The sequence below is a fragment of the Telopea speciosissima genome, chromosome 1 (assembly GCF_018873765.1).
Source record: "Telopea speciosissima isolate NSW1024214 ecotype Mountain lineage chromosome 1, Tspe_v1, whole genome shotgun sequence".
In the NCBI taxonomy this organism is placed as follows: Eukaryota; Viridiplantae; Streptophyta; class Magnoliopsida; order Proteales; family Proteaceae; genus Telopea; species Telopea speciosissima.
Window position 1 is genome coordinate 30,547,143 of NC_057916.1, and position 17,694 is coordinate 30,564,836.

At 39.6% G+C, this 17,694-nt stretch overlaps 1 protein-coding gene across 1 annotated transcript in view; it reads left to right on the forward strand.

The window, feature by feature from the left end:
* Positions 1-17,694, forward strand: part of LOC122668837 (1-aminocyclopropane-1-carboxylate oxidase homolog 1-like) — a 43,014-nt gene continuing 25,320 nt past the window's right edge. Inside the window, exons 1-2 of the mRNA XM_043865395.1 lie at positions 1-622; positions 730-1,051. Coding sequence (XP_043721330.1) covers positions 51-622; positions 730-1,051 — 894 coding nt within the window. The 5' untranslated portion in view covers positions 1-50. The remainder of the gene's footprint in view (positions 623-729; positions 1,052-17,694) is intronic.

Consider the following 17,694-nt stretch of genomic DNA (forward strand, 5'->3'; position numbering starts at 1 on the left):
AGTCACAGAACTATATATCCTTGATTGCAAGTAGCAAAGTACATACTAAAATGGTAGTAGTTTCAGGCACCCATGAAGAGGTTTCAGCCACTTATGACCGGAACAAAGAGTTGAGGGAATTTGATGATACTAAAGCTGGTGTGAAGGGACTGGTAGACGCTGGCGTTGTGAAGTTACCTCGTATCTTCGTTCACCACCACCCTTCTAATGCCCTCCTTCATGAAGGGTCGCCTGGTTCCATCCGCCACAACCAGACCCAAACCCAGCTCAGGCTTCCAATCATAGATTTGGGGGATGGCATCATCGATAAAGATGCGACTTTCAGGAAGGAAATCGTCGAAAAAGTGCGTCATGCATCGGAGACGTCGGGGTTCTTCCAGGTGGTGAATCATGGGATTCCTCAAACTGTTATGGATGAGATCCTGGAAGGGATTAGAAGGTTTTACGAGGAAGACACGGAGGTGAAGAAACAGTTCTACACGCGTGACTATGTCAACAAAAGGGTTGCTTACAATTCCAATTTCGATCTCTACAGCTCTCCCGCAGCTAATTGGAGGGACAGTATGTATTGCTCCATGGGTCCTCAACCTTTCAATCCCCAAGACTTACCTGAGGCTTGCAGGTATGTGATAGTAGTGTAGGTTACTATTTGTGTTTTTCGATCAGTACTTTTGGAAGACCTGCTAACTGGTTCTCAACTATCTGATCTAATTAATCTTAAATCTGTAGAGATATATTGATGGAGTACTCGGATCAAGTTAAAAGATTGGGGATTATCTTGTTTGAGTTACTATCGGAGGGTTTGGGGCTAAAACCTAACCGGCTGAGGGAGATGGGTTGTGAAGAGGGACATGCCCTTCTGTGTCACTATTATCCTGCATGCCCTGAACCTGAACTGACGATGGGCACCAGTGAGCATGCTGACGGTGATTTCCTTTCAATCCTTCTACAAGACCATATTGGTGGCCTCCAAGTTCATCATCAGAACCAATGGGTTGATGTGTCCCCCACACCTGGAGCTCTGATTGTGAACATTGGGGATCTTTTGCAGGCAAGTCTCTTTTATACATTCATATATAATTATGGGTAAATTACACGGCATCCCCTGATTTTCAAACAAAACTCAAATCAATCCTGCTTCAAAGATTGGAGAATCAAAATACGAGATCTTGCTTGAGAGTACAAGAAGTTTCGTGTTAGCTTCTAGAATTTAATGGTATGTGATATACCAAGAATAATCCAGCCTATGGAATTGATCACGATGTCATAACCCCTATCCTAGGGGTTAGGGAGCACTAGCCCACAGGTTGCAAGTCTGCACTTGCCACTAATGTCATGATGGAACAGGACTTTCATATCTCTACTATGCCCCATCTCTGCAATCGAAATACAATACGATATGGAGACATTTAAAGCTAGTTCGCTCGAGCCGAACCTACACCTACCGAAAGGTTCGTGCACCCCACTGATAGGCCTGGCATTTAATAAGGTTGTCTCTATTGTCGGGCCTGACCAAGCATTCAATGTAGGTACACTTGAGCCAATCCTACAGAAGCCAAAAGATCTTGATGGTCCCAATATGTCAGGTCAGACTAATCCCCGATCCCTCTATTTATAAATAAGGATCAAGGACCTCAGGTAAGGGGATTCGATTCCATCCAATCTTGAATTCTCTTAGTCTCCCACTCATCCTGAGGCTTTCACCTTTAACTAGTTGTTCCGAGAACTGACTTAGGTATCGGAGGATCCCATCAGAGTCATCTCCGATCTCATCTGATGTTCATTTTTTAGTTGTAGGTCCGTCCGATGTCGACATGCATTTATCGAAATCAGGGTCTCTAATTCCACCGATTCCAATTCAAATTCTAAAACCATAAAATTGGAACCCCGGAGCTACCCAAATATAACATTAATGGTGTCTTTAGTTTCAGTCGTAATTTTGTCTGATTGATATTGTGGTTGTGGCAGCTCATATGCAATAACAAGTTTAAAAGTGCTAAACATCGAGTGTTGGCCAACAAGGTTGGCCCAAGACTATCAATCGCCTGCTTCTTCACAACAGGTTTTCTACCATCAACGAGGATCTATGAGCCTATCAAGGAGTTGCTATTGGAGGACAATCCCCCCATCTACAGGGAAACCACAGTCACAGAATATACTATGCGCTACCTAGCCAAGGGACTTGATGGGACTTCTGGGTTGGAAAATTTCAAGCTGCAAACTTCAAGTTCAAAAGAAAAGATATAGGGACTGTTAGGTGCATGCATGTATGGATAGTTATTAAGAGGTTTTATTTTTTTTTTTTTGATGATATGATAGTTATTAAGAGTTGTTTATTACGAATGGTGTGTGAGGTTGCATGATAGTGGGTGTAGTTAGTATGACGTGTTAGTTTTTCCTTATTATATGTTAGTGGAAGGGATGGGTTGGTTAGTTATCATTGTTATCTCTTATGTAAAAAATATTGTAATGGAATGAAGAGGATATAGAAGTTTAATCCCAATTAATCACTTAAGAGATAGAGGCCGGCTCCCTCCAAATTAATTAAAATCGATTCTTATTTTTTTCTCTTTCGTATTCTTATCTTCTTTTCCAAGATAAGAAAGCAAGGGAAGACTGTGCACATACAAGGACAGCTTAAAATAACCTCAAATTCTCGTTGTTGTTACTACTGGTAGTTAGAATTAGGAAAAGAGTTCTCTATGGGGGAATGTATCGCCATGCCCAAACACAGAGGGATGAAATGACCACCTTATTCCCCTTATGTGGGGCGGAAATCCCACCATCTAATATGCCAACTTGTGCATTCTCATTAGTCCCCATGCGCGCACAGGGGACACACTACCCCCAAGGAACGTCAGCCCTTAAAATTAAGGTCCGATACTCCTAGGGAATGGGAAACTCAAGAATGAACTGTAATGAGACAAATTATGTAGAAAAAAACTAAAGGAATTCAGAGACTCTTCTATGAAAGCAATGATGTAAAAGCATTTGTAGATTCCTCGGCTTGAGTATCAAATATTAAGTTTAAGGCCTGATTTGGTATGATTTCTACTTCAATTTCATGGGATGATTTTTACTTTGGAAATTTTTTTATTTGATTTTATTTTTGCATCTTCCCCATGTATGTAGTGTATCGTATGCCCTCTCACATGGTTTTTTCCCCCTCTTCTCTCTCTAATCATCCCTATTTCATGTGTCAAGTGCTTAATTAGTAAGTTTGGGAACGACAATCAAACGGGTACGGATACATATGAGAATTAAATGAACCAGACAAAATTAATACTTTTCAAAAATCTGGCATAATACAATGTGTACAACAATAATACGGTATTTGTTTAATACGCGTTTAATACGGTCGCTCTATAAGCAAAAATACGGGCATATATTCACTATATAACAAACATTCACCACATAGTAAACAAAATAATAGCATATAGACAATGATTTTATAAAAAAAAAGAAACCCTATTACATCTCATAAGATTAACATTTAACATATTAGAGCCGTATTAAAAGGTTCAGCAAAACTAGTTAAGTAGAGCACATGTTACAATAAAATCCTAGTTAATAGCATCGATGGAATAAAATTGTTCCTTTCTTATTGTGGAAGTACCATCCAAATGAAGATCGTCACTCTTATATCAAAATCAACATAAAAAAATAAAAAAAAAGCACCAACATATCACCCTTTTTCCCATTAAAATCAACAACCAATACTGGATAACAAGAAAGAGAACATTTTTGCTAAAACCTAACTACTTTTGCGAAATTCAAGTTCAAATAAATAAATTAAAGCAAGGAAGAGGAATAAGTGAATAACTAAGAAATAGTGGTAATCCATTGTCACAGTGATGGAACAAACAGAGAATCAACAAGTTCGATTTCAACAAGTTCGATTTAAGATGCCAGTGAAGACAGAGATGTTTGAGAGGAGCCCTTACCTATTCTTAATTCATTCATCAATTGGTTTAGGGAAAAGAAATACTGATTCTTTCTTTCAAAATTGGAATGAAGTAGAGCACAGTGCTACAAAGTACGAACACAAAATAAGATATTCCATCTTTTAAGCGGTAGAATTAATGAACCGCTAGACATTGTTGTTGGGTTTTGGGCTTCATTAATATATTTCATCTTTATTGAGCCCATAAGGTAAATATTAATAAATTCACTCTAGGTTTAAGTCAGGGGTATAACTGACCTTACACATTGTGGGAGTGTGGTTAGAGCCAGGGAGAATATAATATATATTCAACCCTAAGGTCCCCACAACCGTCACTTGTCGTTTTTGAATTCCTACTCACGGGAGAAAGTGTGAAAAGGCTGTAGAAGGCTAAAGGGAAGGAGAAAAGCTTGGGGATCGACTACAGCCGCCATTAAACAAGATATGTTATTTATGATTCTCAGTTATGGTGTTCCAAATCTATATGGGTATATGTGAATGATTGAATGGGGTTTCCAAATCCCTACAAGTGGCATCATAGCCAACCCATATGGATCTGGAATCCATGTTTGTGAATGAAAAAGGTTTTTGAAAAATTTTGGGTTTTGGAACAACCTTGTACGGTCACTACCGGTGGTGTACGGCCACCAAAATTTGAAACTTTTTATATGAAATCGAAGAGGAGGTCGAGGCGGTCACGACCATGTAAGCCGATTCAACGGAAACATCTCCACGCGCAGTCGAAAAAAGCGCGTGAATCTCACGCGCCTGATTTCTTCTTTTTTTTTTTTTTTAAAGTTTTTGGTGAGACGGTGGTGGACGATTCATCGCCAGGTCGACTCGGTAGGGTTTTCGAGTCAACCCGATGAGCTAGCGGGTCATGACTCAGTTAGACCCAAATCGAGCCCAACCCAAGTGGGCCAGACCGAGCCCGACCCAAGTGGACCAGGCTGAACCCGACCCAGATGGGTCAGGTCAGACCCGATCCAAGTGGGCTGACCCTGGTCCAACCCGAATGGCAACCCAACCCTAGGAACACGGGTTTGACCCGGACCCGAACCCGATTGGGGCGGGTCACACTACCCAGATTTTTTACCCGAAAAGAGACCCGATTGCTCAGATCGGTCAGGTTAACTAGTTTGACCGACCGCGTGTGATATCACGTGTCGGATTCAAACCACGCGTGAGGGCGCGTGGGAGGGAGTTTGAGGTCCCCGTTTTTTTTCTGTTGTGCTTGTTTTTTCAAGGGCTACGGACTGGTATGCCCCACTTGCCTCAATTGTAACCTCTGGGACCCATAGTGACCATTTTCTATGTTTTTACAACTCTTGAAAGGTGTATACCTGCATTATTTTTCTTTTATTTCTATCATTTATGAGGTATACATTTGCAATAGTGTGACCTGATACAATGCAGAACAATAGTTTTCTTTAAGGAATTGTTGAGTGTGATAAGATTCATGTATTGAATTGTTTGAATTTACAAACATCCCATGGTTGCATCATGAGTAATTGGGTACTCTAATAAGGTTAGATGGAATCCACCAAAGTGGTAAAATCTGATTTTATTAGATGCCCAATAACTTAAGGTTTATTCTAAGAGCAGCAAAGAAATGTGATGCTCATCCAAAGGTAGCATCATCTAAGACCAAAATAATAGACACACACATAGGGAGAGACTGGCCTAGGAATAATTGCTTACCCAAAGGTGACAATTCTTTCATAGGTTGGTGTTGTCCCACGGTAATTGCAAAGTATTGAGTGGACCAGTATATTTCAAAACCCAAAGGTTAGGGATGTAGATTCGGTTGACACTCTCGGCTATGTGCTGGTACATTGTATTGTATAACCAGCAAAGTGTGAAGAGGACCAGTGCATTTCAAAACCCAAAGGTTAAAAATGTAGTTCCGGTTGACACTCTTCTGGTTTTATAAACTAGTTCATTAGGAACTGGCATAGACCATAAGTTATAGGTATTAACAATACCCAGTGCTTAAGTTAGCGAAAGGTCTTGATTGTGCATGGAAAACCTTACACATAAGAATTAATTAAGGTTATAGAAAATATACTATACTGCACGTGCTTGTAAGAAAGTTCATTACTCTATAGGTGATTAACTGCAGTTTTTCATTTTGAAAACTATAGGGGAATGAGGTGTTGACCACCACAGTGGTATATCAATTTCCTCTGCAGTTCGGTCATGGCAGCAAAGCAAGTTGTACATGCTTAGAAGAGTTGCTACCCAAGTTTAAAGAGATTAGGTATGCAAATGTAAGTGTAGGAAGGATTGGCACCCTGGGGCTCCTTATGCCCAAAAGTGATAGGACTATTGTGATCACTTTTGGTCTTACGGTAGTGTGGCTTAATAAAAAGCTTCTACACATCTTATGCCCAGAGAGGGGAAGACATGTTCTGATTAGGTTGTTCATGAATTGTCTGGCTTTCAGCATCTGCTTGTCTTTTATGGCGTGTTTGTAACACACCCTAGTTATGCTCCCATGGACAATAGTGTGCGTTTATCTATTTAGTAGTGACTAGAACTTGTGTACGCTATCCTGACTGAGTAAGGTATAGGCAAAGAATGTGGACCACTGCATCTTAGGAAGTATAGGTTAGGAATGTACACTAGACTTTTACTCTTGTCTATTACGCTAATTTGTTTTGATCGACACAATCTTGGCACTAGATAATTTTTAAAGTTATGGGTGTGGCAAATGCTGGTTATTGATTTGATATTCTGTTTGACAGGATGCCACCCACCAAAGATAAGTCGGTTGTAGACGATAACTTCAAGATGTAAAATTGTAATACCAGTGTCTTAGATTCTTCCTAGCGCATTGGAAACCGTACTCAAGTAGGAAGTAAGAAGATGCATTTGACTGCACGAACGTATAGGGCTATCATGAGGCACGTGCAAAGGTTTTCAAAAGATCCAAGATGCCGAGACCATTGGTGATGAGGGATTGGCCACTTGGGTGCGGACCAATTGAGAAAATCCTCTCTGATATAGTGGATAAGTCGAACTCACCTTACTATACTCCGAGGTCCCCACCAAGAGATGAGGCCAAATCTGAGGAAGTGGACTAATTGAGAAAATCCTCTCTGATGTAGTGGATAAGTCGGACTCACCTTACTATACTCCGAGGTCCCCACCAAGAGATGAGGCCGAATCTGAGGAAGTGGACAGACCAGAATCACCATTCTACACTCCTAGGTCTCGTGACCATTCACCACAACACAAGATGAGTTTTGTTTCCTGATCAAGGGGTGAATAAGAAGTGAAGGTCTTAGTGAGAGATGAGGATATGAAAATATGGAAACCATAAAAGAGCCATTGAGAATTTTTAAACCATTATGTTTATGTTTCTTTTATATCTTGTTTTACTTGGATATGCATTTATACTTTTAATAAAGTTGGCTATTCTCATCTGTTGGTTCTTTCATTTTGTTTTTATCATATGATTGATGATTACATGAATTTTTACTCTCCCATAGTTTAATCAGTCGCAGTATATACTCGGACTTGTGCAACTAGATAACCTAGCCAGACAGAGGTCAGGACGGGCCTATACAGGAAGGCATTATTGATACTTAGCTCTTGAAGTTTTAGGGAACTGTGTTGACTGCATTAAGGGGAAGATGATAACTTTCGAGTGAAAAAATTAGTCCCACAGTGTTTGGAAGTGTCACAAAAGTAGTAGTGATGCTAGTCAACACTTGAGAAGGAAATAAACCAGAAAATCCTGAGTTTAGGTTGAGTTTTTGGGGTATGATACTTTAAACTATAGTTTTCGAACAAGTCAATTAAAATACCCCATGTGACACAACCAAGGACTACCTGAGAACCTATCCTCTCTTAGATTTTACAATCCAAGGCGGGTGATAGTAGGATATTTCGTAAGACCATAGGGTCATAGATTTTACCCTCAGGCTTAGGCTCAGAGAGGCTCAGAGAGTAGAATTAGTAAGATCCCTTGTGAAAAGTCACTTAAGGATGAGGGTAAAGTGTCTGTGGTTGTGAGATGGTTGGAAGGGTTTAGGATGAAATGGTGTTTGAAAATTAATTGAGTTTTCCTCAGGGATGCAAGGTTGTTGCGTCAAAGCTGTTTTAGAATCAATATTGGCCTTCAGGGGAAGGCAGAACAACTCAATATCAGGCAGTACCAAAGATTTCCACTGAGAAGGAGAGGGTTTGATTACTTAGTAGCCGTTCATCTAGTGTCCGCGCAGGAATCTTTTAGAATCATTATTGTAGCACCCTTACCGTGGAGTCACAAATGAAGGTAGACTTGAGAGTCGATATCGTGGATCTCCTCGAGGATATGAACTTCAACTGGTAAGCCACAACCAATCTAATAAGTTGAACTATAAATAATCAGGCAGAGCGAGTCCACATATGTGAGTATGAATGTTTTGAGAAGGAAAGGAAAGGACCATCAAGTTTTAAGTTGTTGGTGTCACTATAAGGTCTAAAACAAGCTACAGGACAGTGTTTTAAGGTTTTGTTAAGTGTGAGCAATTGGCAATTGCATCCACCAGAAAACCACTAAGGGTAGGTGTATCTTCTGTGTGCCATGTGTAGATGATATACTGCTAGCCGGCAGTGATCTTGACTTTTTGGGAGACCAAACAGTTTCTTCCCTGCGATTCTAATATGAAAGACATAGAAGAGAACACCCATGTACTTGGTTTCGTGACGAGTCGTGGCGAGTCATGGTAAGTCGTGGTGAAAAAGGAAGACTATCTTAAGTTGCCATAGAGAGCTTATATTAACAGGATCTTGTTGAGTTTTGACTTATCTAATGATGTGGGAGGATGCACCTATCCACAAAGGGGATAATTTGAACTAGGAATGGTGTTCGAAGGAGATTCTTTAGAGTGATTCCATATAGGACGAGCCTCATGTTTTAGCTGTGGTCAGGTTAATGTATGCACAAGTGTGCGCTCATCCTGCTATTGCATTCGTAGTTAGCATGCTGGGGAGTTTTTAAGTCTGATGTAGGACTGGGTCTTTGAACCACAGCTGAGAAGGTGGTGCGGTACTTACTGAGTGCCAAAGAGTTCAGGCTAGTCCACGGGAAGGATGACTGACTTGGTATAGCCGGATAATCAGATTCAGACTCCAGTGGTTGGACTGATAACATGGAATTGATCTCTGATGGTGTCGACTTGGTGGTTGGAGAGTTCTATAGGGAAATGGAAAGATGTCAAGCAGACGGTTATTAGATTGTTGTTGCTCTATTCACCATGTAAAAGGTGTGATGGCGGTTTTGAGGCAATCGAGCGGGTTGTTTGGTTAGGCTTTTCACTGCAGAACTAAAGGTTGTTGACTCTGTCCCTAAGCCCTTGTAGTTGTGGTAAGACAAGAGTTCTGCAGCTATCTATCCAAAGGAACATCGAAAGGCAAATAGCTCAAGGCGAGTAGGAACAAAGTATTTTCCTGCCCGAGAAGAGGTGACTGAGGGAGAGGTCGATGGTGTTTACGTCCCTACTAGGCAGTTGGTGACTGAATCTTTTTCTATGGTTTCGCTCAGTAGAGTTTTTCTCTAAGGTCCTGCTTTCAGGAGACCAACTAGTACGGTACAAGCAAAAGCTCCTAGATTCATGAAGGTAGATTCATGGAGGTATAGAACAGCATAGTACTTGACATGTTTGTTTGGGTGATGGCAGTGTGATTCCCGAGGATTAGTGGGAGTCTGGGTTATTTTGACAATCATGACTATTATATTCATGATATGTTAGTTTAGTGGGAGGTTGTTGCTCCCCTTTTGATTATTATTTGAGCTCTATATCTGACTAGTGATTTCTGTTTTTCCTGCCATCTTGATGCATTTACTGGTTATGGTTTCTTTGTACATTATTGCATGACATGTCTTATATGTACACGATGGCAATATTTAGCCAAGGATAACACAATGGCAGTTAGCCATAGGCGGTATTTAGCCAAAGATAATGAAGTGACGATTAGCCATAGGCTGTATAAAGCCAAAGTTCTTTTAAAATGGCGGATAAAGCCGTGGGCGGTAAGCCAAAGTATGGTGTTAACTCTAGTTCATGGCGGTTTAGCCCAAGTATGAGTTAATATCAAAGTGACCTGTGAGGATTTTCAAGGTAGAGGACCTACGAGGAAATGAACATGTACTTGCTGATCACTTGTTATGCTCTTGTTTCCTTGTTGATACATATACCCAAAGAGGTTCGAGTTAATAGGTCATTTGTGACTGTGATGACAGAAAGTTGTATGCCGTATATTGAGGCATACCTTCTGTTGTTGTTCGACACAAGTGGGTATTAATAAGAATCAAAGTAATTTTTGAGTGAAAATGGGGTTCTGGCCAATTCCAATAAAGATGTGTATTAATTTTGCCCAAGTGGGAAATTGTTAGGTTTTGGGCTTCATTAATATATTTCATCTTTATTGGGCCCATAAGGTAAATATTAATAAATTCACTCTAGGTTTAAGTCAGGGGTATAACTGACCTTACACATTGTGGGAGTGTGGTTAGGGTCAGGGAGAATATAATATATATTCAACCCTAAGGTTCTCACAGCCGTCACTTGTCGTTTTTGAATTCCTACTCACGAGAGAAAGTGTGAAAAGGCTGTGGAAGACTAAAGGGAAGGAGAAAAGCTTGGGGATCGACTACAGCCACCATTAAACAATGTATGTTATTTATGATTCTCAGTTATGGTGTTCCAAATCTATATGGGTATATGTGAATGATTGAATGGGGTTTCCAAATCCCTACAATTATAACCATTTACTCAGAAGCAAACATAAACAATCACAGAAAATTGATACAAGGTGTTATTCCCAAAACCAAAAACGCAGCAGAAGAAACAATATAAGAAGATTAAAAGAAAATTGGAAGAGAGAGAGAGAGAAGGTCGATGAACCTGCGATTGCAATGGAGTCCAGAATGAAGAGAGGAGGTGGAGAAGTAGGTGGCAGATGAGCCGAAACCGATATGGACGGAGATGAAGAAGATGAATGGAGTGGGGGCAGTCAGCGGCTAGAGTTCGAATAGACGAAGACGGAATACCAGAAGAGGGTTTTTTTGCATCTTTTCTTCTTTAAGTTTTGGTTTACCCTTTTTTTTAAAAAACAAACTAACCTTAAGTTTAAAAAGTATTTATACGCGTTTAATTTGTATTTATACGTGTATAATATGGCCCCATATAAAAAGCACATTTTTACCATATATACGTATATATACGGTAAAATACATTTTTTTGAATCAAACATTCGGATATTTGTATAATACGCATATAGTACATGAATTTACTAACTAATGTCAAGTGTACGAAATGAAAAATCCGACACGCACACCCTCTGGGGGGATGATGATGGACCTTCGGAGGCTGGAAGCCTCGCAGTGACACCCTCTCTTTCTTGTTGCAAGAGAGTACAATGGGTAAAAATGGAATAAAGGAGTGACACCTGGATTGTAGAAGAGGCACTAAATTAACTCCAAGACCCGATGGTTGGTCTGCCCTAGAACTTTGAGTAAGTGTTAGGCTACGGGCTAGGAAGGTGTTAGGCACCCAAGAACCGCTTGACCGACGATCGGTCTTTCTAGACCAAATTTTTTGTTATATACTTGTTTATACTAGTAAATATGCACGTGTGCCCATATGTAGGTGCAGAATAGAGATATTAGAGGGGAGAGGGTCGCTTGTGGAGAAAATGAGTTCAGGAATTAATTTGTAAACATAGTAAGAGGTCATTCAAAAATGGGCAAGATCTCGTAATTCTTGAATAGACTTCCTATAACAAATCAAATTTTCTTCTCCCACAAGTGTGGTATAATTTTACTTTGGTGATATGGGTCTAGTTATCAGATAATTAATCAATCCTACTTTAATCTAATTAAGCTATTTAATCAACTCCACACCAATTCAAATTTCAACAAGCCCAGTTAAGCTTTTAAACAGAAACGACAGATCAACGGAGGGCTGGATAGATTTAAACAGCCAAAATAAGTCAAACCAAGCATGCATTACTGAACAAATTTTATCATCGAGGAAAAAATAATGCTGATTTACTTGGGATAATCACTTTTAGCACTTTGTGTAGTTACGTTTTGTTTATTGTTCACTGATGCTTTAGGGTTTAGGGTTTGGGTTAAAAAATAAAAATAAAAAAAAAGAAAAAATCATCCAACTCTTGTTACTGATATCCATCTGGTTGCAGTTCCAACATGGTTAGTAAAAAGGTAATAATTTTAAGGATAACCCATAGAGAACAGTTGCAGGATTGTGGCCAAAGGTACCAGCTACCAACATTAATATAAGTCCATCACTCAATTTCAATTGTACTTGGAATAAAGAAAATTTGGAAAAAGTGAGGTTGTCAACATTAATGGGATAGCATAGCTTGAACGTTAAATGATTTCTAGATTATGAGTCTAGTCAAGAAAGAATCAACATCAACGTCTGTTAAATTCTAGGATTTCCCGCTTGCTTCCATAATGATTGTGCTGAACAAGGGATGCTTTAGGAGTTGTAAACTCAATAAGAGTTGATGCTGAAGTGCTCCCACTAACTTGAGGCCATTTCTTCTTCAGCCCTTCGCATATAAGGAAGTCTTAGAAGCTTTGTTTTGACTGATTGAAATTGATGTTGAAATTGTCAAGCTAGTTATTGTGAACAATGATAGATTTGTTGATGATACAAGCACGCACTCACAAACAGATGTACTTACAGTCAGAAGTAGAGATTCCTTGCCAGAAAGCCTCTCCATTGCTTTGGCATAAGTTGCCAAATCTCCCTGTACTATTTGTTGAACCATTGGTCTACAAGAATAGAGAAGTTCCTTGTTAAACTTGAAAGTAAAATATGCACTGTCCACAACTAAATCTAGATGTATGTTTTTTCAGCCATTCCTTTTTCCATTGAAAGGAGCTTCATATGGGTGTACACATGAAAGATACTTTCCCCTCTCTGGGTCCACATTGTAGGTTCTGCTCGTTTCTTGGGGGGGGGGGGGGGGGGGGTTACATCTCTTTTATAACTTCTAATTCCTAACCTACTTAACCCCCAAGACTCCCTAAAGATATATCTAGAAGAATACCTAAAATTTGGACCTTAAAAATTGAGCCATTACCATAGTCATCAAGGTCGTTGACATGGTCGCCTTGGAAGCCTTGAGCGTCAAGGTGGGCGCCTTGCCACCATGGCTGTGTCACCTTGATTTTTTGACCCTCTAAAACGCCATAGTCGCCTTCTAGCCTTGATAACTATGGCCATTACAAATAAAAATACTTAAAACAAAAGCTCATAACAAAGTACTACAACAACAAGCCCTATTGTTGCATCGTGATTGAATTACCCTGTCATTCCCAAACTCAGTGGAGTCAATTGGGATCGGAAGTGAGCGATCTATCCATGACACTGAGTACTAAATAATTGGATGGTAAATTGACACCTAGAGTAAGCTTACCTGGTACATGTTTCTATACTTAGAAACCAATGAGTAGGCTCCTTTAATCTAAGCTAGAGTAAGCTTACCAAGTCCAAGTTTCTATACTTGGAAACCAATGAGTAGGCTCGTTTAATCCCAATTCCAGGAACAGATGGAAGGAAATCACATCCAGCTAAGACAAATATACCTGCAAAAAATGAGAAACTAAACAAGGTAAATGCAACAAAAAAAAATATTCAAAGCTTGGAGCTATTAATTGACAAAAAGGGAATGATGCTCAGGTTTTATTTATCAGTCAATACACAGGAAAGAAATAGCACTGCACTACTCATCTTGGCCCTTAAATATGATTTTTCCATAAACCTTCATAGAAAATAAAACAAATCTCAAGAGAGAAAGACAAAGAGAAGATAGCACAGAAAAGATTCAGTGAAAAAAGGCCAAAAAATTAACAAATAACACACCAATTTATTAGTCTTCACTTCCCATTTCTGTTTAGGGAATGAGTGAGAATTTAGCTCCTTGAATGGAGGGAGGTCAGGGTGGCTATTTGCAGTTTTAGCCAAACAAGTGTACCAAAGACTCCATAATTATTTTCCATAATGCTAGGGCAATTAGCAGATGATATGGCACCATATAGAGTGGAATCGCAAAACAACAGACGAACAACCAATGCCAGTTAAGTAGGGGATAAAGCATTGTTGAGTCGAAGGTTGGGTGAGAAGTAAACATATGAGGAAGTATTCTAATGATCAAGGTAGGATAAACTGCCATAAATAGTAACTGATATGAACACAACCTTTTATGAACCAAACTGCAATATGAAGTCACCTGTGAACAATTCTTTATTGAAATTCCAGAAGGAGGGGCTTAAACCAGTGCTAGAATAGAAAACTTTTTCCAGCACAATCTCCTCCCCATTGCCATATCGGTCCATCTCAAAGATAATCTGTCTACAACAAATGCCAATCAAACAAGACGACAATAATTATTTCAATAACAGATGAGAGCAAGTCAACATGATAGTGGTAAACCTCCATATGTTAATGTCAAAGTTTTGCAAAACTTCTTACAGTGGGACAACTATAGGCTAGCAGATTTCTATCTTCAGTAATCATAGCCACAATTCCACCTTGTTCAGGTTCAAGGCTTGTCAAATATGCCAAATGTGCATCAGCATCATAAGGAGCAACTACAAATTCGATGCTTTTTGACCTCAGCATTTGAGAAGTCATCAGTAGATAGAATTCCAAATAGTAGAAACAGCAGAGGATCAAGTATTAGTATAAAGCAAACCTTAATCAATCGATGTGCTATGGATAGAGTAATACTGACAGCTCTCTGCAAATGGGAATCACATAAACATGAACGAACTAATAGACTAAATGTCATGAAGATAGAAGTAAAAATAACATGAGAATTGAGATTACTTAGAAGAAAAAAATGTTTATTAGGCAGTCCTCTAAAACAACAATGACAACAAAACAAGTGGACAATAGCTTTTAAACCCAATCCAAGATTTTTTTTTTTTTTAAATTTATTACATTGTCTATTATGATACAGAGCCAGTTTGATCATATTAACACAAACCAATGATTGTAACAATAACATGCTAGTGAAACATTCTAAAAGGGCAAATTGAAGGCTAAAACGAAGTGGGTAGAGGTAGTGACAAATAACTTGATGAATTAAGACTTAGCCAAGGATGTTGGACGAGACAAAGAAGAGTAGAACAATTCATGCAGCTGAATGTAGACACATGGAAATGGCTTTGCTGAGTTGTATACTCTAATATGACTTGCATAGTTGAATTTTCTAGGGTCCACTGCTGAACCATCCAAGCCACCAAAATAGAACTGCAATGCGGTGAAGCTAAAAAACTATTAATTAAACTGACATTAGACTTGACAAAAGCATGTAGCCTGAAAGATTTTCAAGAGGACTACAGTAGAATGATTCAAAAATTAAAGAAATTAAGTCGATAATAGTTTGTGAGAGAAGAGCATAGACTATGAATTTAGCCTCCTGTCGCACTCCCACTCCCTAACTAGTGGTTTTATGCTTCGCTGTCAAGTGGGAACTCCCAATATTAGAGTTATTGGGTCTGATATCATCGTCCCCAATGTAACTTAAAACAGTAGACTTCTGGGCGTAGTCTCTTCAACTAGATCTTTGTTGAAGATGGCCGCTTCTGCAAGTGGGGACTGCCCCCCCCCCCCCCCCCCCCAATCAAGGATTCAGGGGTGGGGAGACATTCAGACTTCAGAGACACCCTGTTCTTGAAAAGGACATCTGATTCAAGAATATTTATCTCGTTTTACCTCTTTTGGTCTCATGTTCTTCCCATGACGGGTTTTGTTGTTCTCTTTTATTCTTCTTTTTGTGCTAATTAATGTTCTACTTACAAGGTTACATCAAGAAGATAGAGAATCAAGGAGAATCCGAAAGCGGGATGAAAAATATGAGTTCTGAAGAGCGTGAGAACGGCGCGGTGGCTAGGGTTTCCCTGGGGGTCCCCCTAGGGTTTTTCATGAAGGAGACGAAGATCAGCCGAAAACCCAAGTTTCTGGTGCTTTAGAACTGCAGGATCTTAATGGGGGGAACATGGAAGGTGCTCCACATCATGAGGAGGAGTCTGGCCCGAAGCAGGTTTCTCAACGCAAGTCTTTTGCAGCGGTTGTAGGAGCGCGACTACCTATTTCTAATGTGGAGAATCTCCCTCATCCTGTGAGGGATGGCAACATGACGCGTATAAAGATCCCTCAGTCGGCCTATGAGGAGTAGATGTGCCGGCTTCGTTTCTCTCTAATAGGAAGGCTAAACTTCAGGTTTTTGTTGATGAATGATGTGAGGAGTTTTGTTAAAGAGTCATGGGTCCTTTTGGGGACGGACGAGTTGAAAACCCTAGGTAAAGGGTTTATGGTAAATGTCTGAACACCATTCTGAACTGTTTTTTCGTTCTTTAAGAACAAAAAAATGTCAAACTATGTTTGTCTTGCCGGGTCATTTTATTGTTCTTTGTAGAACGAACCGGTGGATTTTTTGCCAAATGAACGTTCTTTACCGACCGTCTCCAAAGAACAAAGAACGAAAAGCATCGCGATTGACGATCAAAATCGTGAGCAACCCTTTAAGACAACCAAAAACCCAAAAACGCAGAAAACCCAAAAGCAGATCTGGGGGGAAAGGAAGAGGAGGAGGAGGCGAACTTGCAGGTTGATCTCCTCTCTCTGCTCTCTCTTCCTCTCTCTGCTCTCTCTTCCTTTCACTCTCCCTGTCTCGTTCTCTCTCTCTCTCGGTCGTTTGTTGGGATGGAGATCTGACTTTGCATTTTTCTCCTTTGTCTTAGGATTTGGAGCAACAACTTGAAGGATTCTGCTACAGTGATCCTCTCTAGCACGACCCTCTCTGCAACTGAAGTGTGAAGGTGACTCTTTCTCTCTCTCTCCCTCTCTCTGTAAGGTCTTGTTCTGTAGCTCTCTACTCTCTCTACCTTTCACTCTCCCTGGCGTTCTTGTAATGGCTGTTTGCAAGTGAAATATAAAACTCGATTTGTTCTGAACTTCTTTTACTCGATTTAGTTGGGTTTTTTTTTCTTTGTTTTCTCTATTTACCTGAATAGAAATTGCTCTGTATGTGTTTGTGTGTGTGTGTCTGAGAGAGAGGGAACAAACCAAGAACTTGGAGAAACAAGTTTTTGGTGGAGAGAAAGGGCCTTGAGGGGATTAGGGTTGTATCTTGATTTTGAATAAATTTTGTATCTGATTTTCTTCTTTATGATTTTATCCTTCTATGGTAATGCAGAGTCAGTGTTCTTCTCTGTTTGCTTTTTTATTTCTTCCCAAAAAAAAAAAAAGAACATTTAAATTTTTTTGAGCAGATGATCTCTTGATTATGTTGTAAGTTGAGATTGTGGGTCTCTGTTGTTCAGTGGAATTCATGGAGTTTCAGTGGTTTTGCTGAATAACTACTTCTTTATTACCCTTCTAAGAGTTTATTCTATCCCTGTTTGTTGAGATATCAATGGACCCCTTTGAGTGGATTAGGTGAGGAATAAAATAAGGTTTAATGGTTTCTTCTAAATTTTGGTATAAATGATAATGGATTAGGTGAGGAATAAAATAAGAAGAAAGAAAGCTGCACAAATTGCTACTTCACCACTAAATTGAAGCTGTTGGGGTGTGACTTCAATTAAACTGTTTAATTTTCAATTTCCTCTGTGGGCTAACCCCTTGGATATCTAAGAATTCTTTCTTTTCTTTTCCTCAAATTGCCCATGACAGCAACTATTTGATGCCTCACTTATTTAGGCTCCAATTGTTTCCAAC